Source organism: Sparus aurata, chromosome 17 (genome assembly GCF_900880675.1).
Source record: "Sparus aurata chromosome 17, fSpaAur1.1, whole genome shotgun sequence".
Taxonomy (NCBI): domain Eukaryota; kingdom Metazoa; phylum Chordata; class Actinopteri; order Spariformes; family Sparidae; genus Sparus; species Sparus aurata.
The window spans coordinates 34,724,973-34,749,421 of NC_044203.1; the positions used below are offsets into that span (position 1 = coordinate 34,724,973).

General features: G+C 38.7%; 1 protein-coding gene across 1 annotated transcript; it reads right to left on the reverse strand.

Annotated features, from left to right (window-relative positions):
• Positions 1-4,975: 4,975 nt before the first annotated feature.
• On the reverse strand, positions 4,976-12,975 carry LOC115568064 (cathepsin L1-like). The gene is made up of 8 exons (XM_030395114.1): positions 12,942-12,975; positions 12,133-12,257; positions 11,877-11,999; positions 10,672-10,812; positions 9,262-9,486; positions 7,355-7,514; positions 6,349-6,451; positions 4,976-5,241 (listed from the first exon to the last, which is right to left on the reverse strand). The coding sequence occupies exons 1-8, from the start codon at positions 12,958-12,960 to the stop codon at positions 5,142-5,144; spliced, it is 996 nt and encodes a 331-aa protein (XP_030250974.1). The 5' UTR covers positions 12,961-12,975; the 3' UTR covers positions 4,976-5,141.
• Between the last annotated feature and the right edge of the window lie 11,474 nt (positions 12,976-24,449).

The following is a 24,449-nucleotide window of genomic DNA, read 5'->3' on the forward strand; positions in this document are numbered from 1 at the left end:
TGTCACACAGCGACACACTGATGCTGTGTTTTAAATTAAGTGAGGATAGACTAGGTTAGAGTTTGGAGTCAGTGGAAATGCCACCTTAACAGCATGTAAAGCAGGATAAACCAAACTGGGGCCTGCAGTTTGTCTGCTTGTCTGGTTTAATTCGGCCTGCCTGATATAAATCAACATTTATTCTGCTCTATTTATGCGATAAGTAAAAAACACACAAGGTGTTTGTTTTTGGCAGTTGGCCCGTCATTAAAACACCCCTGAGTCAGAGGATTATAGGACAGTGAAGCTCTCCACTGAAACTCAGAACAGTGTAAGAGTCCTTTCAGTCAGTGTTTCACCAAAAAAAAACACACTGTGTGGCAAAACATATGTAGACACTGTTATCAATACTCTGATCTTGTGCTGTTCTTCACAGTTTGGACCCGTCTGTTCCAAGGAAGGGAAATCTTAATGTTAAGATACGATCAAGACCATCTCAGGTGTCACAGGATGAATGAGAGTGGTCCTGAGAGATAATGGTGAGAACAGGAACTTGTTGGAACCAGCAATGATTCCAACAAGAAGAAATTCCCCTGTTTCTAAAGGCCTATGAAAAGTTTGAAATTCATGTTTTAATTCCAAAGAAAATTGTCAATTCCTGCATTTATTAAAAAAACAAACAAAACAAAACAATGTTTCATTTATAAGGACCTTTTTCTTAAGACATATCAGTCCCTTATACAAATTATAGGCTATAAACCAAGCAGTAATAGATGTAAACCTTGGTTTTAGATGTTTATACTGTTCAGTGGTTTGTGTTTGTCTCTTTCCTAGTGCAGCATGAAAAAGCCTTTTTTTCCATTTAGTTTTGTAGTGCTTCATGCAACTTTAATAGGGTGTTTTGGGTTAAATTTGGCACTCAAAAATAATTGATGATTTATTATTAATTAGGACAAATAATGAGATAAAATTGGATTGTGTAGCTAGCTGGGAAGCTTTGCATCGCAGTTCCTGGCACTAACTAAGCAGGAATACTAGCAGGACTGAAGGACTTTCTGTAGTTCAATGTTTCAACAAGAGGGTCTGTACAAAATAAGAACCTACCACAAGGCTTCTCTACTTGCTCAGGACAGTGTAACTCGCCTGCAGACATGCTCGTACTGGATACGCTACCACATCAGCATGTGTGCAGGACAGAGATATTTACCAGACACACTGGTATTGATTTTGGCATTCCTTTTGTTGTAACATGTAAAAGCTAAATTGACCTACAAGCCAATTTCCCAAAGAGTTGATGGAACCCTTTCAGACCGTGTTCATGGCAGATTTAACAGACTGAAAACTGCTGGTGTAAAATCAAATCTTCCCCTTCATCGCATCCACGGCACAGAACACACATCTGATATTTACTGAAAGGCCAACATCAGACTGATCGATAAACTGATATATCGACCAAGACTTGACATGTTTCAATGCGACTGAGCCTCAGCGAGGAGTACATCTGTCTGTAAAAGACCACAGAAAGAGCTAATGACTGGACCACAAACACTGATTGTGGGTAATGTTGCTGTGAAGGAGGTAAACAGCTTTTGCAGCAAGAAGAACACCAAAGTACTCTGTTTTACCAACGATATGGTCTCTGACATCTTAGAAAAAATTCTGGACATTGTTGCTGAACATCCAACAGCGAAATCTCTCATCTTACACACGGGCCTGTGATGTTGTGAAACAACAATCTGAGGTATTGAAACAAGACTTCACCGATCTGTTGAACAAAGTCAGATCTCTCGATACTGTGGTGTTTGTCAGTGGCCCTCTACCAACTGTCCATAGAGGTGATGAGAGATTCAGCAGGTTGTTGATGTTGAACAGATGGCTCAAAGCTACATGTGCCGCTCAATCGGTGAACTTTATTGACAATTTTAACATTTTCTGGGAATGCAGACACCTCTTTAAGGCAGATGGATTCTGCCTTAACAAGTCAGGAGTAAGGTTGTTAACAAACCAAAACAACTGATAAGACAGGCCTTGGAAGAAGAAATACTTGTGCCTGAGATAAGCTTCGAACAGACAAGTCAGCTGTGCCAGGAGGAGGAGTCCTTGCTGCCATCTTCGCCCCCCAAAGAGGAGTCCCTCCCAGTCGCAACAAGAGGGAACATCCACTCTCCACCAACACCAACCAACTCTCTGCCCTCTCCAGCCAGCCTCAGCCTCTCCCCCTCTTCCCCCTCCTCGATTTCACGGATGAGATGAAAAAGCTGGTCAATTTTGGACTCAGACTCACACCCCGCCCAAATCTGCCACGCTTGAAACCACCATCGCCAAAATGTCATCGTGCCCCTCCACCCCCTCTGAATAATATTCAGCCTCTACAGTCTGAAAACAGCGAAGCACATCCTCTCCATGCTGACAGTAAAATTAACGCTTTCTGATATGTGCCGGGTCCGGGCTACGAAGTTGATACCACTACTGTTTTCCCCCGAGAAAAGCCAGGGCCCCTTGGAGTTCAGGCAGCCTCCTCAATTCCTGTGCTTACAGGTAATAGAAAAATTGTGAATTTGTTGAGAAACAGGAAATGCGGGACTAAATGTGCTAATCCATTCAATTTAGCTCCCATTCCTCGTCAGCCACTAACTGTCGCAAAAAATTGCACAGCTGGTTTTGATACTGTAACTGTAGCTCTATTAAACATCAGATCTCTGGCAGGAAAATCTTTTTTAATACATGATTTTATCATCAAACACAATCTTACTTTTATGTTTTTAACTGAAACTTGGTTAGACCAGGATAACAGTGCAGCTGTTCACATTGAATCAAGTCCTCCAAATTTCTCTTTTATAAGTGAAACTAGAATGCATAAAAAAGGAGAAGGTGTTAGTATTCTGTTTAATGAGCTACTCAAATGCAAGCAGATGTTTTATGGAAGTTTTACTTCTTTTGCATATGTTGCTCTTCAGGTAAACTCATCTTCTCGAGCTATATTTCTAAACATCTACAGACCACCTAAACACTGTATGTATTTCTTTGATGACCTTGTTGAGTTACTGTCTCTTATCTGCACTGACTTTGATTGTGTGTTAATTGTTGGTGACTTTAACATCCATGTCGACCAGCCTGAGGACAGATGGACTGGTGCTGTGCCCTTGATAACTTTGGACTCACTCAGCATGTGGCACAGCCCACACACAACAGGGGCAACATCCTGGACTTAGTTATCTCAAAGGGTCTGAACATTTCTAAGGTTCTGGTATCTGATGTCACTCTCTCTGACCATTACTGTGTTTTCTTTGGGAGTGATATATCTGTGTGCACAAATGTTCAAACTCAGGTTGTCTCAAAGCGATACATCACTGAAAACACTGGTGACATATTCATTGATGCTTTCTCTTCTACACCACCCCTCTCTAGGTTCTCTGTCAATGACCTTGTACTTCATTTCAATTCCAAAATTACAAATGTCATGAATGCCATTGCACCCACTAAAGTGAAGGTGGTCTCTGGTAAGAAAAAATCTCCTTGGAGAAACGCCAAGCTAGTCAAGATGAAAAAAAAGGGAATGCCGAAAAGCTGAGCGCAGGTGGCGAAAAACAAATCTCCAGGTTCATTTTGACATTTATAAAGAGAGACTTTACATTTTTAATTTAGAATTAAAAAAGTCAAAGCAGTCCTTCTTCTCAGACATTATCAAGAACAAAAATAATGTTCTTACTGTCGACAGGCTAACAAACCCTCCTGTGCCAGTAGCCTCTGAACATCTGTCTACCAGGTAAATGGTCTGCATTTTTATAGCGCTTTTCCAGTCTGACGACAGCTCAAAGCGCTGTACAACACATGCCACATTCAACCATTCACACACAGGATGGAGGCTGCCATGCAAGGCGCCAACTGCTCATCAGGAGCTTGGGGTTCAGTATCTTGCTCAAAGACACTTCGCCATGCAACTATGGGGGGGCCAGGATCTGAACTGGTGACCTTACGATCACTAGACGACCCGCTCTACCCACTGAGCCACAGCCACCCCGAGGGCCTGTACCAGGGCCCGTAATGAATTTGCATCATTCTTCACTGCCAAAATTCAGAACATTAGACAAGCGGTCAGTGCCACTCTACCAGGTACTGGAGATGTGTTGCCGACTGAAATGTCATATTAAGACAGCTACAAAATCAGCCTACTATCACCTTAAGAATATCTCCAGGATAAGAGGGCTTATGTCTCGGCAGGATTTGGAGAAACTTGTTCGTGCATTTATCTTAAGCAGACTCGATTACTGTTATGGTGTCCTTACAGGACTCCCTAAAAACTTCATCAGACAGTTGCAGCTGATTCAGAACGCTGCAGCTCGAGTCCTAACAAGAACCAAAAAAGTAGATCACATCACTCCAGTTCTTAGATCTTTACACTGGCTTCCTGTCTATTTAAGAATAGATTTCAAAGTCCTGTTGTTGGTTTATAAAGCATTGAATGGTTTCGGGCCAAAATACATTTCTGATCTGCTGCCGCGTTATGAACCATCCAGACCTCTGAGATCGTCAGGTACCGGTCTGCTTTCAATCCCCAGAGTCAGAAGTAAACATGGAGAAGCAGCTTTCAGTTGCTATGCGCCACATATTTGGAACAAAATCCCTGAAAATTGCGGGTCTGCTCCAACACTCACCTCTTTTAAATCAAGACTTCAAACATTTCTTTTTGCCACTGCTTTTAACTGAAGCAATTCAAGTCTTTGAACTGCATTATGACTCTGACTCTACAGTCTTGTTTCTCTTAAAGCTTTTCTATTTTAGCCTACTTGTTTTGATGTTTGTTTCTTAATGTTTTTACTGGTCTTAAAATGCTATTTTTATTTTTCTTAATGCAATTTTGAATGTCTTTTAAATGAAATTAATTTTTATGTCTTTTAATGTAATGTGTGTGTGCCTGTAAAGCACTTTGAGGTGCCTTGTGTCTGAATTGTGCTATACAAATAAACTTGCCTTGCCTTGCTTTGCCTTTATTATAGATTTGGAAAACACACACAGTCAGAAACAAACAAGCGAGGCCAGAGATGATAAACTGTAACATTTCAAGACATTTTTGTCATAGTTACATAAAAAGTAGCAAAAGTAAGTCAAAAGAAAAATGTAAGAAAAAAAGAAAGGGAGATTCAATGCAGTTCCCCCTTCCGCTACATGGTGGGGTATATGGCTTCCTGAGCGATGCCACACTGGTCGTTCTTGTTGCGTGCCATCAGGATGTAGCCCCGTTCTCCCCAGTTTCTTCCCCAGCTGCATGAGAAGAGCAGGAAAACAAAAGAATATAATTAAAGGGATACAACAAGGTTGTTTGAAATGTAATTCATTAGTAAACATCCATGTAAAGTGAATAAATGAATGAATGAAAATTTATTTTGGACATGTGAAAACAAAACAAATCAAAACGAAACAGAAAGTTAAATTAGTTTGACAAATAAGCATGATAAAATGAAAAGTATGTTACAAAGTATATTCTATTAACAAGCATTGACAGGTGAGTATTAAGAAGTAAACACTTATTTAATCCTGCCCCTTCTGCACAACTCAATATTTAATCATAATTAATTTACTTACATTCCTGAACCTGTGTGTGTATATATATATATATATGAACATATTTATCTTTACATAACATAGCTTATAATATATATATATATATATATATATATATATATATATATATATATATATATATATATATATATATATATATATATATATATATATATATAGTGTGTGTGTGTGTGTGTGTGTGTATGTGTGTGTATATATATATATATATATATATATATATATATACATTTAATAATATTAATTTCAGACACACAAACACATGCATACATCTATGAAAACACCCAGCGATTCCCTCATCCTGTACCTTCTGAAAATCAAGTCCTTGCACCTTTTTTTTAACTGGCACATGTGTGGACGTTGCTTTAGCACCGTGTTCATACCATTCCACAGTTTCACACTGCCGACTGAAATGTACTTACTTTTTAGTACTCGTATGAACAGCTTAAATCTTGACATTCAACCTTTCCCTCAAATTGTAAGTTTCTGAATATTACCGGGTAGTAGTTTGTTTCTTGCTTTATACATGAATTGATTTGATTTCGATTCAACCACGTCAATGAACTTTAATGCACAGGAATTTAAAAACAATAAGTTATATGATGAGAATATTGACAGAGTCGCTCAATCACTAGCGCCCCATACTAATAGTTTGGCATACATTATTTTCAGTGTTGAGCAATACAGAATAACAGAAAAGTCGGGGATGGGGAGGAAGATAAAAAGGAGCTACACATGAGCTCAGTATGTGTCCATGTAGAATGTTTTGGGTCACTAGAAACATCTCACCTGTTCTTTACCAGCCAGTAGTCTTGTCCGTTCAGCTTGCCGTAGCCCACAGCTAACACAGCGTGGTCTAATTGCTTGCTGCAGGAAGGGTCATTGTACACTCCTGAAAAAGGCAGAGGTCAAAACAGTAACAATAAATTTATGTAATTATCTTCATGTTTTATTATTATTATTATTATCGTTCTTTTTTTAAAGGAACAATCTACCCAAAAAATAAAAACCAAATCATCGGGTGAAGTTTCGTAGTCCCAAATAAATTCTGGAGCAAAAATAACCAGAAAATAAACATAAAAGGCTCCATGCAGCTTGTCTGGTGTAATCCAAGTGTCTGGAAGAGCCGAGATGTTATTTACACCCTTCATTAAAGTAAAAACTTCACTGGGACACACCCATCTGAAGCAGGTGCATGCTGTACAAGTTGTACGGAACATTTTATGTTTTTTTTTCTAATGTTTTTTTACAGCTGGGTACCCGTTCCTACACAGATACCTTGACTTCGATACTGGTTTCTGAACTATAGTTTTTCCCAATATCAATTTTATGAAATCTATTTAACAAAAGATTACATGAAACCTACACACATATGGGTCTAACCTGGTGTTTTTTTCCTGCATGCCTCAAGACAGCTAATCACCAGCATTGTTAGATATTGGCAGAACTCATATGGCTCACTGATGTTGATGAGATTAACTCCTTAGGTATTAATATCTTTATACTGAACGACAAGAAAATTTTCGTATTGTATATTGTGTATATAATCTTTATTTTATCTTGTTTCCAGTATTTTTTTCCCTGTGCTTCTCACTCTTGAGCTGCTGTAACAAGTGATCTTCTCCAGTCCAGGACCAATAACAATTAACTAATTAATTCTTATCTCATCTGATTAGAAAATTAAACCTCTTTTATGACCTTTTCGATCTCCATCCCTCACCCTTCTCAAAATAATAAAGAGGAAGAGGAAGATAAGATAAGAGGAAGCCTGTGCAGCTGATGATGTGCAACATACCCTTCTTGTAGAATTTCATTCCCTGAGAGTTCACTGCCACTGAAATGGGTCCGATGGTGGCGAGCGCATGCTTCATAGTCTTCTCGTCGCCCTTAGGCAGCCAATTGTAACCGGAGCAGGTCGCGGCAGGATAGCGGGAGTCGTAGTGGCACTGTGACTCCTGCAGTAAGAAGACAAACTGGGGTTAAAGCCGATGATTTACAAGGAACCTGTTTTTAGATATACCTCATGGTATATAAAACAACAAAAAAACAACTCATTAGGAAGCCAACAAAGTTCTTCAACCAATCTTGTGAACTGATATGATCGGACGTTGGCTCGAGGCACACCTTTACCAACCAACGTGATAATGTCCATATATGAAAAATATTAGTTATTATTCATTTTCAAAGCTGCAATTGATTTTTTTTTTACATTTACCGGCTCTTGGCAGAGGTGAGTGACAAAGTGAACTTCTTGTGCATCCACATCACTGTGGATTGTTGCACAGGAATTTCTTAACTCTTAACCCCAGTTTGCTCTGAATTTTCCATATACACCTTGTTTCCACTTAAAAACACATTTTTCAATGTATTGTAAACTGGACCATAACAACAACACGGTAATATGCAGTACTTCTTGTTTTATTTTTGTGTTAAAGCCCTGCAGAGAGAACAACAATCCTCCTCCTTTAAAAGAATAACCAATCAGCCCCCCACCACTGAATTCAGTATGATACCTACAGTAGTCACCTTTAATTACATTCATAAATTGCAACCGTAAATCAGTATTACCTCATCTAACGCTGCAGTTTCTAGCACTGCAACTGCCGATTGTTTATTTTCAATTGATCGATTCATTTTTTGTGCTTTTAATTTCAGAAAATACGGACAGATGTCTGTCACAAGTTCCTTTTTCCCATGGTAATGTCTTCATATACTTTGTTTTGTGACCAACAGTTCAAAACTCCAAAGGCTTCCTTGGGCTGCTACCCATGGGAAATAGATACAGATAGGATGATTGATTATTTGACTAGTTTAGCCCATCACATGCCGCACCGTCCCACAACATGCCATCTGCCACAGCTACCACAAGGACATTTTCAACCTTTGGAAGCACTGGTGTGTAAATTACAATATTACTAACATGTGTTTAACTCCCGCTTCTGAATGAGTAAGCTTTCACAACTGTTTCTAAAAGTTCAGCATCAATTTTGGGCCATTTCGAAAGATTTGGTATTTTTCTCCTTTGTGATGCATGATGCCTCTCTAGTCCGTTCAAACACCTGTGAGCACCTGTTGGTTGTATGTAAATAGTATCTTACCTGCACACCTGGGGATGAATCAAAGAAAGATGATTTCTCTCGGCAGTGCTCTGCTGGTGGCTTGTTTACTTAAACGCATGTGCCACACAAATGAAATGAGGCGGCTGTGGCTCAGGGTTAGAGCCAGTGTCTTGTTATCGGAAGGTCGCTGGATTGATTCCCCTGGTCTACATGTCAAAGTATCTTTGGGCAAGACTTTAAACCCCAAACTGCTCCTGATGTGCTATGCAGCACCTTGCATGGCAGCCACTGCCATCAGTGTATGTATGAATTACTGTAAGTCGCTTTGGACAAAAGAGTCTGATAAATGCCCTATATGTAAATTACAAACTGAGGCCAGAGCGCTGCCAAGCAGTTATAATCTGTGAGTAACAGTAATTCTAAATGACGTCCTGACACGGACGATCTTTTAGAATCTGACCTTTTATTATTGTTTCTAATGATTTCTCACATTTGTCTGTCCGCCTATAACCGCAATACAATCAGATTTGCTTCCCACATACCCTAAACATACTCTGTAGGATCCAGGTTGAATGGATTTTCCCTTTTCCCTCCCTCTGAGGCATCTTTGAGCAGCGGCAGCAGGATTAAACCAGTGACTCACCTGTCCTATGTAGGGGTATGAAGCTTCAGAGTTGATGCCATTGTTGTAGATGACATACTGGAAGGCTTGGTGCATCCAGCCACCTCTGCAGCCGTGGCTTCCGTATTCAAACGAACAGTCCACCAGGTTCTGGGGGCTCAGGTCAACCAGCTTTCCTGTCTTCTTGAATAACTGGCCCTCCAAAGCCCCAACAGCACTGAAAGCCCAGCAGGAACCGCAGTAACCCTGGATACAAAATGAGTAGAGATAAACAATGCAAAAAAATAAGTAATAGCTTCAAACTTATCTGAAACAGTTTTCACATTTCCATTTTTGGCAGAACAACATGAGTTTGTAAAGATGGAGCAGTTGGAGCTGAAGAGGTTAAAGAGGTCTACTGTCTCTTTGGGGATTTTTATTGTTTGTCAATTATATTTTACATGTTGAACAGAACAGAAGGAAGTCCAAAATCAATACTTGTGTGTCTCTGGTTGAGTGATACTCATTGTACTACAGTAACTGAGATGTACACAGAGGTGTACAAATTATTTTTTCCAGGTATCCATTCTACTTGAGTATTAATTTTTCTGACACTTTTGACTTTCTCTCTCTACATCTGAACACAGATATCTGAACTTTCTCCTCCTAACATTTTCAAAACAGGCTCATTACATTAGTTTGATGCATTTGAGGAAAATCATGTATTATTATTTATTTCCCACCATTACAAGACTGATTTCAACCTATCAGAGCACATCACACCCGGCAGACATAGCGAGATGAAACAAAGATGTTCGAAGACTGAAACAGACAGAGAGGGAGAATGGAATTGGGAGACAAAGTGTGTTCAAATTTTAATGTAATACCTATCTTAAAATATTGCATTTTTCACTGGAAAAAAAAGGAATGGCAGCTGTGTTTTCTATTCTTGCAGCCAGAAAGTTGATGGTCACGCGACAATAGAAATTAATAGGCCACAAAAAATGTAGACATCTCACAACTTAAGAGGCGTTATTGTGAAACTGCTACATTTTGCCGCATTGACCAACGTATCTGTATCATTTTCATGTGAGACTGGGTTGCAACCGACACAGAATGAAGTCTTTGTTTCACAAATAAAAACTCCAACGTATTTCGACCATCAGGTCTTCATCAGGGCGCCAAACAAATAAAACAACATGGCCCCACCTGTTTACACATTTGTACATTTCGTGTCCATAACTGAAAATCCAGAATTATTTAAATTAATTTAAAAGAGAAAAAAAAAAGTTTTGGAAATGTATATATATATATTTCCTCTTCTGCTTTCTGGAGCTAACTTGCAGTGATCCTGCTCAAAGTGTGATAGGGACAAAAAGACTTGGCAGTTCTGGCGATGACTTGGTAACAGTATAGATTTAATAGATTTAATCTATTTTTTTTTTTTTTTACCTGATCTTTGACTTTGGTGACGTAGCCCTTCTTTCTCCAGTCGATGGAGGCTGGTACAGCAGTGTCTGATATCCCAGTGAAGTTGAATGGTGTCCTCTGGATGTCAGTGGGAGGAATGAAACACCCCATCTCCTCTGGTCTCTATGAGGAAGCAGATAACAGTTAATGAAAAGAGCAGCACTTAGTGGACTCTATTTACTTTAAGGTCAGATGTCTTGTCAAAGGGTGAACAGACTGTTTTTGATACAATTTTTTTTTTTTTAAACTTTGTGAAACAGTGAAAAATACAAAGATATTTACTTTACCACTGTATAAAATCACAAAATGCATTCTTAATTCTACACTAACATGTATAGTGACTGTAGCGTTTTATTAATTTTTTACTTTTATTACTTTTTTTTTAAAAAAGTTGCACTTTTCAGCTGAAGCAACACTAATCAATAATTTGAATAATATAGCCCATAAATGTATCAAATTACAGATTGTTTCCAACCAGGCACTACCATTTATAGACATGGCTGCGGAGTAAAAAAAAGTTGCATACAGGTGAACTCTGCGTGAAGGAAAAAAAATCACGAAATCATCAGAAATTCCCATAAAGAAATCACGTTGTCACAGCTCGGCTGTATTGGACCTTACCAATTCTGGCATCCTCTGAACAGAACATTTCAACATCAGATCATTGTTTGGATTTTATGTTTGAGTTTCTTTTTGCTTTTACTGCTCTCATTATGATCATTTCAAACGATAACAAGCATCTGTTTTTGAATAAACCTGCAGCACTGTCGACTGAATGGCTGTAGGATAAAGTTTACTGACTCGTTGAACAAAGTTGAACAGCCCGGACAGGTTGGAAACACTTTTTACTTTTGAGGCCAAAACTGAAACTTAATGGTGAGTGGTGGGCCAAGAACTGTTGCAGTCGTCGTCCTAGATCCACACCCTTCACATATATATTATCTGTGACATCTAGGGAGAGGACACATTCTGAAGGCAGATATTGTAGGATATAAACAAATAAACTGGACTATATTTCATTATAATGATTAGCTGTTGAGTTTCAAAGTTCAAACTAGTCATTAAGCACCTAATCCGTATCCAAACTGACTTTCGGCTGTCATTAAATTCATGGAGATTAGTGAGTAACAGTGACAATCATAAATCATAAAAAAACTTCAGTTTAAACCAGTAAACGAGTGTCTCACCAGGTCTCCCATGTGGTTCATGCCCATTTCATACGTGTGAAGTCCCAGTGAAGCCTCCAGGTTGTGTTTGGTAATGAGCATCAGATTCTCCTCCCACAATTCCCTGCGGCTCACTTCCTCAACCTACAAGACGTACAGAGCGAGACTGCATGAGGCCAAATACTGTACAAGTTAATGATGCATATTACATGTGGATTTTATGGCCAGCAAACAGAAAACTCTCACATATTTACATCCACTTGTTTTTATCAGATACCTCATTTTGGTACGTCTTCTTGTGAGTCTTCTTCCACAGATCCCACTGGATGTCCAGCCTGCTGTCAAGCATGGCTGCTGCCCCGAGACACAGGGAGAAGAGCAACAGGCTCACCATCACCAGGCCTGTAGACCCACACAGACACACAGGGAGCACATGAGATGACATATTTGATTAGCTGGCTGCCATTGCTGTTCTTAACTACAGTTGTAAGGCATTTCTTTTTGAGTTTTTCCATTTCCCGACCCTTTATACTTCCATCACTACATTTAGGAGGTAAATATCATACTTTTTTCCTCTTTTTTATACTATTAGTGTGGGTGATTTCTTACTGTTATCAAAGTTATAATTTTACACGATAACTTTCCTTTTCACTGAGTATGATTTTGGGTACTTTTTTATACTTGAGGTTTAGAGTTTTCAGTGACTAACAGGAGATACATTGAGTACTGAGCTGAAATAAATGACCTTGATTTGTTACTTTTATTTATAATACTCATTTTTATAAATAATAAGAACATGAAATAACTCAAGCCCATAATGAATGTTTTTAAAGGGTATACTGTGGCAAAAATAAAGTCGACAGTGCTTCCTTTAAAACATCTTAAATGTTAAAATAGATAATGACATTAATAAGTCTAGAATTATAAGTATATTAAATGTGTCCTTTTAAAGACCCCACCTGCAGCCTGAACACCACAGACATGTCAAAGCAATGATAAATGGATTCTGCTTCTCATAGATGTCTCGACTCATCAGAATATTTTTTTTAACTAAAATTTAATATTTACTGATGCTGCTGTACTTGCCTTGATGTCTCGGTGTCATCGCTGCTTCTATGTTGAACCCACCCTGATCCTGTGTTTCTGCTTTATATTTAAGAAGGAAATGTCATGTGATCTGTTCTCTTCCTTTTTTGAAACTGAAATTTGCAACATGTCGCTAATGTTTCTACAATCACCTGCAGCAACTGCACCATATAAGGCTGTTATATGAATCATAAAGAGGCAGAGGTTATTTATGTCTTTACTATGAAAGCCGGCTGTAGCTCAGTGGGTAGAGCTGGTTGACTGGTGATCAGAAGATCACTGGTTCGAATCCCAGCTCCCCAGGGCGGGACTGAGCTACATGTCGAAGTATCCTTGAGCAAGATACTGAACCCCAAAGTTGCTCCTGATGTGCAGTTGGCACCTTGTGTGAAGGCAGCCACTGCCATCAGTAAGGGTCCTGCGATGAACTGGCGACTCATCCAGGGTGAACCCTGGCCTACGCCCATAGATGAAACTGTATTTGGCCCCAGTAAGCCCCGCAACCCCTTAGGGGGGAGAAAGCGGCAAGATCCCGCGACCCTCACGGATAAGCGGAAAAAGAAAACGGAACGGAACTATGAAAGCCTCAGAACTGTACCAGAGAATCATAACTAGTCTTCTGAGAATAAGGAGGAAGGTGTCTTGTTAGTTGTCTACAAAGATTTTACTTTGTAAATTTACTGGCAGAAAGTTACATTTGATACTTGATATTTGATTATTTCTTATCATAACATGAGTGAAGGACACAAACAATAACATGAATAAGGTCAAATATGAAGATATAAATAACTTTATAAATGAGAACGAGAACATGTATCAAAAGACTCTTCTCAAGTACTACTCCTATGGGTGACTTTCACTTTTACCAAAATTGTATTTTAAATGACATCTTTACATTTACTCAAGAATGGCATGTAGGTAGGGTCTATACCACTGACTAACAGTCTTATTATTTGACATGCTTTGATATTCAATAAATGTTGTGATAATAGTGAGATATTCTGTGTTTTGGGGAAAAAAAGAAGTTAAAAACATTCCTTTATTGGGGAGAATGCATATGTTCAATAAATTTGAGGGCAAGCACGTTAATAAATGCAGTTATTTCGGGTGAAGAGGAGTGTGATGGAGGAGTGTGATGGTGCTGTCAGGTCAGGAAGGTCACTGAAAGTGTCTGGGGATCACAAGTGAAAAGTCTTGGAGTGAGTAGTTGTAGGGAATGTGGTTCTGGCCCAAAGTAGAGGTCAAGAGGAAGTTTGACCTGTAATGAGGCCAGTAGGTCAACATGTTTCATGGCAGGCTGCCAGATGTTGTTGAGGTCTGTGGACCAACATGTTGGATGGAGTGAGAGTGATATAAGAGTGATATAAACTGTCAACTCTGTGTATTATCTTTATGGCCCAACATACAAAGTATGTGTAAGATTATAGTTATATTGTTTGCGTTTTACCACATGCTAACACTATACACTAACTCTACTTTGTCCATGCCATGCGGTGTGGTTCTTTAAACCCTAGCCACCATTTTGCTTGTGTTCTGAAACACTACGTGTGGTGCCCTGTGCGAGGCCCCCTTTTTTATTTTCAATTCATAAATGAGCAGTAGTACTTTCAGCACAATTTGGCCAGTCCTAGAATTTGAGATTCAAATCTTGAACTCTTTAGCCAAGGTTTTTACATTTCAACTCCACTAGTCTACTACAGGAGTAGACGTTGATTTGTACTTTTTCACTTAAATTGTAGTGTGGTGAGAATTAATTTTTCGATCAAATGTATATACATTTGATTAACCAAAATGTTTTAGGTTATTAATTGCCACTTTGAGCAATTTGCTATTGCAGCTATCGATTCAATTTGAAAGAGCTCTGTTGAAATTTTTGTTCCAAGTTAGTGAATGTTGAAAGTTTGGTAAGCCAAGTAACACTTGTAGAGCCACAAGATTGTGCCACAGCCACCCCTCCTCCACTGGAAGTATTAAACAAATCTTCTTGCACTCAACTCCCTGCCTCATTGTCCGCTTTTGAGTCTTGCCTGATACAACACAGTGTGTTGTACACAACGTTATTTACATTGTGACAGTAGATTTCTGAAAATACATTTTAATGTTTAAAACTATTAAAAGAAAAAGTTCAGCTTTCCTTAGGGAGTCAGATTTGGCATAGGGACAATTATCACTGCAATATAGAATATATATACTTAGCAAGCAAGTGATATTTCTATTATGCCCAAAAAAGATTATTTCGACAAACTGGATCGCATGGTGATACATTAATGGTTAAAGCAAATCAACCACTATCTGTCTCACAGCAGGCATCAGATATTACTGAGATAAATGCAACACATTTAGAAATTTACAGGGTGTGCTGAACTTTGTACTCTATTCTCCTGTTTATTGTGAGTAATAAAACTGATGCATTCAGCTTCAAAATTAAAAATGTATTCAGTGTCATAGAAAACATCAGTTTACAATTTGATCATTAGAAAAGTGCTGAACTGAACAACAAAAGGTGACACGATCCAGAGAAACAACAATTATGATTTTTTGAAGTGAAACTCTCGCCAAAATGCAACCTGGGCTTTATTTGTGATTGAATATAAGTCATACCCTCGTGTAAAACCAAAATTATGACGAAAGAGGCACTTTTAAGATTTCTCGTAGTGTCGTTTACGGGCAAGCTAATTTTCAATGGAATGCTACGGGCACGTTCATAATAGCATCAAAATCGCTATTTTACACTAAGAATGCTCGACACAACATGAAACTTTGCTCGTAGTATCACCAGGGTCTCTACACATGAACACGAGCATTGAGAACATTGTTTGTGTATGCAGAGTTTACTAAAAAGAAGGTTTTTGAACAACTAACCGTTTGGAGCTGGATCTCCAGCGCGCCTCCTTTATGGTGGACAAAAAGTGTCGATCCTCGAGTGCGACCTAACAGGAAGGCTTGAGGAGCAGTCCACCATTACTCTCCTGACTGTTAGGTTGCACTTTGGGATCGGCACTTCAAGGACTCTGCATCGACAGGAAAGGAGGAGCTCCCACTGCCCAGCAATGTTTCCTGTCGCACTTAACTAAACTCTGTTAGTTTTCACACAAAGTGTATTAGAAAACAATTACATTCATAGAGACTGAAACTGTCATCAACTACATGCAAAATACTGTGAAAGGTGAGTCTTTGTATGTGACACACACTTGGCCAATAAATCTAAAATGCTGGTTTGTGTGTTTAACTCTGGAACCAAACTAGCCTGTGTTCTTGCTTAGCATTAAGTGCTCTGTGTTCCTTCATGGACACAACCACAGTGGAGATCTGCTGGTTTGGAGATAAAACTATGAAGACTTGAAGGGTTTAAAGTGCATCAAACAACTCAAGAAAAGCAAACCTCCTTATCAGAGATATCAGAGGTTGACACCAAAAACACCAGTCGGAATTTATTTTCCTGTGATGTAAATTGAAAATATGTGTGCTGTGTAAACAAAGTAAAATCACTGATATTTGTAGTGGTTGCTGAAATTGCTGGAAAGTCTAAGCAAAGCCCCTCGTCATCCCTTATCTTCCTCCAAGCTTCTCACTTCATATGATTGGGTAGCTGGCGAGGTTAGCGATGCCGCAGAGGTTGCCACCATTGCTTGCCACCAGGATGTAGCCTTGTCTGCCCCAGTTCTCGCTCCAGCTGTCAGGGCAAAAGACACAAGATGATGAAGAAATCAGAGGAAGAAAGACATGTGAGTTGTTGAATATCGCCAGGGTCAAACAGCACTTCATCTCATCAGTTTGTCACCGACATGGTGGACAGAAGGCATCAAATCAACGCTACGCCAACACACAATCCTGCTGTTTCATTTTAGCCTTATGAGCCACCTGATGTCGCTCAGGCAGGTGATGTGACCCACCTGTTCTTGATGATCCAGTACTTCTTCCCCTTTACACTGACTCCATAACCCACTGCCAGCACAGTGTGATTGATGTCGTCTTTGTTACAGTTGGGGTCATAGTAAAAAACTGGGCACATGACAGAGAAGAAGAGTAAGGAGAGAATCGGAGGTGGAGGTACATCAGTAAACCAACACATATACATGATGTAGCTTACAGTGACCATTTCACCTATTGTCAAGTTAAAGAAATCAAAATGGTGGTGTGTTCAGGGCGCGGCATGATCAAGGACATTTCCATAAGTTGAATTTCCCAAGTCAATCCAGTTTTAAAGCAAGCAGTCACATCTAAGGTTGTAATCCATAAAGTTTTGAAGAAATCAGACATTTTTGATGTGAAGAATTTGCTCTCTGGTGGTTTGGAATGTAATGGGCTGCAAGAATTTCTTGATACTTCAGGCTGTTGATGTTGCCATCCACTCTGCAGATCTCTCGCACACCCCCATGCTGGATGTAGCCCCAAACCATGTGTTTTCCTCCTCCAAACTTGACTGTTTTCTGGATGAATCTTGGGTCAATGCGGGTCCCAACAGGTCTTCTGCAGGATTTGCGGCGATCGGGATGCAGTTCAGTGGAGGATTCATCAGAAAAATCAACCTTCTGCCACTTTTCAACTGTCCATCCTTTCCGCAAGCTGTGGGCCTTGGCATATGCAACATGATTCTTTTGTTGTCTTCTGTTTAATGCTGGTTTGTGAGCAGAAATTCGGCCATGGAGACCACTGCATGAGAGAATTTGACAAACTGTTCTTGTAGATAGATAGATAGATAGATAGATAGAAGGATAGATAGATAGATAGATAGATAGGTAGATAGATAGATAGATAGAAATACTTTAATGATACAGGGCTTCCTGGTGACCATTTCTCATGTAGTTCTGCTGCATTTGAAAAAGGGCTGTCTCTGGACTGCCAAAGCAACAAACGGTATTCTCGAACAGTTGTCTTATGGGATCTGCCTGACCTAGGCTTGTCATGAACGTCACCAGTTTCTTCAAATCTTTGTTTATCCTCTCCACTTGATGTTTGGATACATTGGAGATGTCTGCAACCTCAGCAGCAGACTTGGTCTTCAGGTTCTTGATGATCAGCACTTTGGTCTGTGGTTGAATCTTTGGCATGTTGTCAGAGGTCAGGTTGCACTTCACATGAAGGTCTGGTGTGCTGGGATTCTTTTAATACACACCTGGGAATGTGTTGATTACAGTATTTGTCACAGGTGGAACTCCAATCTGTGATTGGTTGAATTGTTTAAAAACACTGTAACATGGTCGGTGAAGGGGAAGGTTATTGTCCGCTTTCAGTGGCGGTAGCTCCGATGAGCTCAAACGACACGGCAGGCAACATGTGGGATCTCCGCACATACTTTTATTCCACTGTAACTTACAGACCATACCAAGCCAGGTCGCTACGGCACTAGTTATCACATGCATACATGCCTTGACACACATAGGCCGAGGATCCTACACCTATACATCACAATATAAAATAAAAGGGTGGTCTTCACTCATGTTGCTAATGTTTCTACAATCACCTGCAGCAACTGCACCATATAAGGCTGTTATATGAATCACAAGGAGGCAGAGGTTATTTATGTCTCTACTATAAAAGCCCCAGAACTGTTCCAGAGAATCATAACTAGCCTTCTGAGAATAAGGAGGAAGGTGTCTTGTTACTTCTCTATGAAGATTTTACTTTGTAAATTTACTGGCAGAAAGGTACTTTTGATACTTGATCTTTGATTCTTTCTTAGCAAGGACAAGTCAGATAATGAGTGAAGGACATGAACAATAACATGAATAAGGTCAAATATGAAGATATAAAGAACTTTATAAATGAGAACGAGAACATGTATCAAAAGACTTTTCTCAAGTACTACTCCTATGGGTGACTTTCACTTTTACCAAAATTGTATTTTAAATGACATCTTTACATTTACTCAAGAATGGCATGTAGGTAGTGTCTATACCACTGACTAACAGTCTTATTATTTGACATGCTTTAATATTGAATAAATGTTCTGATAATAGTGAGATATTCTGTGTTTTGTGGGAAAAAGAAGTTAAAAACATTCCTTTATTGAGGAGAATGCACATGTTCAATAAATTTGAAGGCAAGCACCTTAATAAATGTAGTTATTTCGGGTGAAGAGGAGTGTGATGGTGCTGTCAGGTCAGGAAGGTCACTGAAAGTGTCAGGGGATCACAAGTGAAAAGTCTTGGAGTGAGTAGTTGTAGGGAATGTGGTTCTGGCCCAAAGTAGAGGTCAAGAGGTAGTTTGACCTGTAATGAGGCTGGGCAGGAGGCCAGTAGGTCAACATGTTTCATGGCAGGCTGCCAGATGTTGTTGAGGTCTCGGGACCAATATGTTGGATGGAGTGAGAGTGATATAAGAGTGATATAAACTGTTAACTCTCTGTATTATCTTTATGGCCCTGAACATACAAAGTATGTGTAAGATTATAGTTAAATTGTTTGCTTTTTACCACATGCCAACACTATACAATAACTCTACTTTGTCCATGCCGTGTAGCATGGTACGTTGAACCCTCGCCACCATTTTGCTTGTGTTCTGAAACACTACATGTGGTGCCCCGTGCTAGGCATACTTTTTTTTTTTTCAATTCACCTGAATTGTAGTGTGGTGAGAATTAATTTTTCAATAAACGTATATACATTTGATTAACCAAACTGTTTTAGGTTATTAATTGCCACCTTGAGCAATTTGCTATTGCAGCTATCGATTCAAGTTGAAAGAGCTCTGTTGAAATTTTAGTTCCAAGTTAGTGAATGTTGAAAGTTTGGTAAGCCAAGTAACTCTTGTAAAGCCACAAGATTGTGCCATAGCCAGCCCTCCTCCACCGGAAGTATTAAACAAATCTTCTTGCACTCAACCCCCTGCCTCGTTGTCCACTTTTGAGTCTTGCCTGATACAACACAGTGTGTTGTACACAACGTTATTTACATTGTGACAGTAGATTTCTGAAAATACATTTTAATGTTTAAAACTATGAAAAGCAAAAGTTCAGCTTTCCTTAGGGAGTCAGATTTGGCATAGGGACAATTATCACTGCAATATAGCATATACTGTATATACTTAGCAAGCAAGTGATATTTCTATTATGCCAAAAATAGATTCATTCGACAAACTGGATCACATGGTGATACATTAATGGTTAAATCTAATCAACCACTATCTGTATTGCAACAGGCATCAGATATTACTGAGATAAATGCAACACATTTAGAAATTTACAGTGTGTGCTGAACTTTTCTCCTGTTTAGTGTGAGAAATAAAACTGATGCATTCGGCTTCAAAATTAAAAATGTATTAAGTTTCATAGAAAACATCAGTTTACAATTTGATCATCAGAAAAGTGCTGAACTGAACAACAAAAGGTGACACAATTGAGAGAAACAACAATTATGATTTTTTAAAGTGAAACTCTCGCCAAAATCCAACCTGGGCTTTATTTGTGATTGAATATGAGTCAAACCTTTGTGTAAAAGCATAATTATGACGAAAGAGGCACTTTTAAGATATTCGTTTACGGGCAAGCTAATTTTCAATGGAATGCTACGGGCACTTTCATAATAGCATCTAAATCGCTAATTTACACTAAGACGGCTCGACACAACATGAAACTTTGCTCGTAGTATCACCTAACAGAAGGGCTTGAGGAGCGGTCCACCATTACTCTCCTGCCTGTTAGGTCGCACTTTGGGATCGACACTTCAAGGACTCTGCATCGACAGGAAAGGAGGAGCTCCCACTGCCCAGCAATGTTTCCTGTCGCACTGAACTAAACTCTGTTAGTTTTCACACAAAGTGTATTAGAAAAACAATTACATTCACAGAGACTGAAACTGTCATCAGCTACATGCAAAATACTGTATGGTTTATGAAATTTCCTGTTTTAAAATCTGTCGATAAATAATTGATTAACAATACAAAAGTACATTTCGGAGAAATTAATACTGGAAATAATAATTATTTGCAGCCCTGTGCATCAAGCCATGTGATTTTACTGTCATGTGCACATTCCACATGATGTGTTTGTGCAGTAAGAATGTACCGCGGCTGTGAATAAATAACAGTGAAACTGCATCATCTAACTATAAAAAAGCACTTCTACTGCCTCCTCGCACCAACAGGTGGCTAAAGAGGAAACTATGCATGTGTTTTTAAGACAGTGGGAGAGTTTCTGCTAAGTCACCCTCATTTACTGATGTTTTTTCTGTGATACTTTTTATCTGACATGACTAAGTTTAAACAGATGATTTCTGGAAGTTGTCCTCATTTAGATTTCTTTTCTAGAATTTTTAGTGTCATTATCAATATCAGCTTCATGCAGTGCATTACAAAACTAGAACCAGCTTCGCTTTAAAATTTGAAATAGCGGAAATAAGTGGCAGGCTGTCTGAAGGTTATGAAATCTGCCTGTTGTCCTTTTTAGTGAAAGAGTTTTTTCTAGACAAGCTCAACCTTGGAAAGTGTCATGAGATCACTTTTGTTATGAATTGGCTCTATACAAATGAAGTGACTAATTTCTGCATTGTTTTAAGCAAATGAGATACAGGTTGTGTTATTTAGCAGTACTTTTAACGTTCCTATGAATGATGATGTTCAGGTCTCTTTTACCACATTTGGCTTGCTCCGTCTCTCACCTATATGCCAGTATCAGTGGTGATTTTTCAGACAACAGTTACGGTAGCAACAAGAAAAGCTAACTACAGCGAACCAGCAGCCTCCCAATGACCACGTCAAGACACACTCTAAGAAATGAAATAGTGATGTTGTTCATATTGTGTAACTTTGTTGTGGTAAATTTACTATAATTATTACGTTTTTACAGAAAAATTAACAAGGTCTCATTGGGATAACATAATAGTAAGACATTTAAAGGCTACAAAACACAGAAGATTCAAACGAACATAACAATCTCACTTAAATCATACATGCACGCAAAGATACTCTACGACGCATTCTCAGACATGCGCAGTAACCACGGAGCAAAGCAACCGCCGACACTTGCGTGTCATGTGCTCAGTTGGAAGCCTTCATCCTTGAAAAAATTGGTAAGTACTAATGTTTCCTTGATAATACAGAATGAAACTGTGTTGTCAACCAACGTTAGGTGTTTTCGGTTTTTAATGCCCTCGGTTGTCCATTTTGAATAAGTTTGGAAAATGGTCATTGCTAGCTTCGGCCAATGCTAGCTTAAAACGCACGCACGCACGCACACACACACACACAGAGTTTCTTGCTAATGTGTCTTTTTATCGGCTTTTTTTCCCCCACAACAGGGCTGCAGTGTGATGTTTTTGATAATACAGTGTGAAACTATGTTGTGTCAACCGATGATAATAGTTTTCAGTGCTTAATGCCCTCAGTTGTACATTTTGAAAGAGTTTGAAAAACGGTCATTGCTAGCTTAAAACACACGCACGCAGGCACACACACACACACAGTTTCTTGCTAATGTTTTTTTATCGGCTCTATTGGTTTAACACCAGATGCTAACGTGTCCTTTTTGGTTTATAATTGCCTCTTTCAGCTTCGTATTCTCACTTAACGCTGTTCTATTATCAACAAACACACGTGAAGATGGTTCTGCAAACGAGCTACACAGTTGTTAAATGTTTGGCTGTTGGCAGTCATTCTTAGCACGCTCCACTGTCAAGGGATGTGACAGGCTGTAAGCTGGTTCATATTTGTTACACGTGTGCTTTCATGTTTACATTTAGTGCATATACATCAAATTATCGAACAGTTTTCTTATCACTATGGGGTGGTGATGCTGCTTTGTGTTAAACATCTTTGTTTTTAAAGTTCTTCTCTCCCAAAGGGTTGCAATATTGGGGATGAAAATGTTTTTTTTCTGACATTTTTTCCAAATAAATGAGTTTGGTGTGTGCCATTGACATATTTGTGCTACTGTCAAGTGCAAAGCTGTTATTTCTTGAATTCTTAAATAGCCAGATGATTTTCTTTTGTGCCAGTTTATATTGCATCCCTAAATATTGAACAGAAAGCAGGAGGAGCTCGGGTGGGCTTGATCACTTTATTTCACATTTTAAAATCTAATAAATAATCCTAGAGTGATACTAAAGATGTAATTTTTGTGTGCCCCGTTTTCATAATTTACATCAATGAATTGCTTTTGGTAAAAATATACAGGTCTGGTGCAGTTGACTAAGAGAGGCTCAATGTAACATTATCTAACTGCTATTTACTAATATGTTCCATATCTGTTTTATAAGCAGTTCTAATCCTGACATCTGAAGAGATTACTTATCACTGTCTCTCTTCTTTGTAGGCTCTGAATGTGGAGGTGCAAACAGTGTTGAAAGTGACATGAGATCATTTTAAGCTTCACCTGAGATTCTCACTCAATCTGTTTTAGGTAAATTCAGAGTTCACCCGTATTACCACAGTCCCTCTGCTGTCAACCTTTATGGCTCAACTGGATCATTACTCCAGCCAACTGATGAAGGGTTTTCAAAAAGAAGGGAGGGGCAGCAGGACGCAGAATTAACCTGATCATGGTTGCCATGGCCCAGGTGTGTGTTTTTCACTCAAACCCTGACTCGGAGTTGAACTCTTAACATAAAAAAGCTGTTTAACCGTGCTCATTTTTAATCAAGTTCAGATATGCTTTAGAGCCAGATCATAATCAAATGCAGTATTACAACAGAATGAACTCATGAGCATCATTAACACAATTTCTAATTATATTTCATTATTCAATATCTTCTGTTTATGTCACTTTTATATTAAAAGTTAAAAATCTAAAACCATTATTTATTTTAAAAAGAGTTGATAAAAGTTCTGTTTTTGGTCTCCCACAGAATCCAAGCATTGAAGTAAGACAGGAATGCATACTGAAAGCATTATGCGTCTACTTAAATGAAGAGCCTGACAACCTTGTTAAGAAGTACATGGTGAGTTATGACACTGTTAATCAACCATAGCTTTTAATATTGCTAATTAATATAAAAATGCAGCTTTTTAGACACTGTTGTCATGTTAATATTCAGAAACCTGTCTGGATAGCTTACATTCAAATTATTTTGTTGATATAATGTGTAATTATGACAGTTCAGCAACAACTTTTCCAAAGATAGCAGAGACATTTAATGGACACATTTTAAATATATATGAATATACAGTATATGATTGCAAGTATAGAATTTAGAAAAGACACTGCAGGCTAATAATAAGAATCACTCATGTTAAAAAAACAACAAACATGAAACTCGTAGCTATTCCTTAATTATTCATTTTTAATGCTGTTTCTGCAAACCATGGTGCAACAGATCTCTGTGACCCAAACAAGTACTCCCTAATAGGATAATGTAGATTAATTGTTCAACAAACATAATTTACCAGTCTTATTCTTTGAAGAAACTGGAAAAACATTAATGGAAAATATACATTAATAATAAATATGATTAAAACTGTTTCTTTCTGCCATTTTGAGGATGTTGATGTAGGTGCAGAGAGAGAAATGGAGAAAGTGGTTCTGGGCATCTACGCTGGTAGGCAACGAGAGGGAGCAGAGGCAACAGATCCACT

What these genes read in the sequence shown, in the direction of transcription:
- LOC115568064 (XM_030395114.1), bottom strand. An exon ending in AGAAGACGTACCAAAATGAG is followed by an intron (nt 12,000 to 12,132) that starts GTATCTGATAAA and finishes TACGTCTTGTAG; the next exon opens with GTTGAGGAAGTGAGCCGCAG. An exon ending in TCACCAAAGTCAAAGATCAG is followed by an intron (nt 9,487 to 10,671) that starts GTAAAAAAAAAA and finishes TTTTGTATCCAG; the next exon opens with GGTTACTGCGGTTCCTGCTG.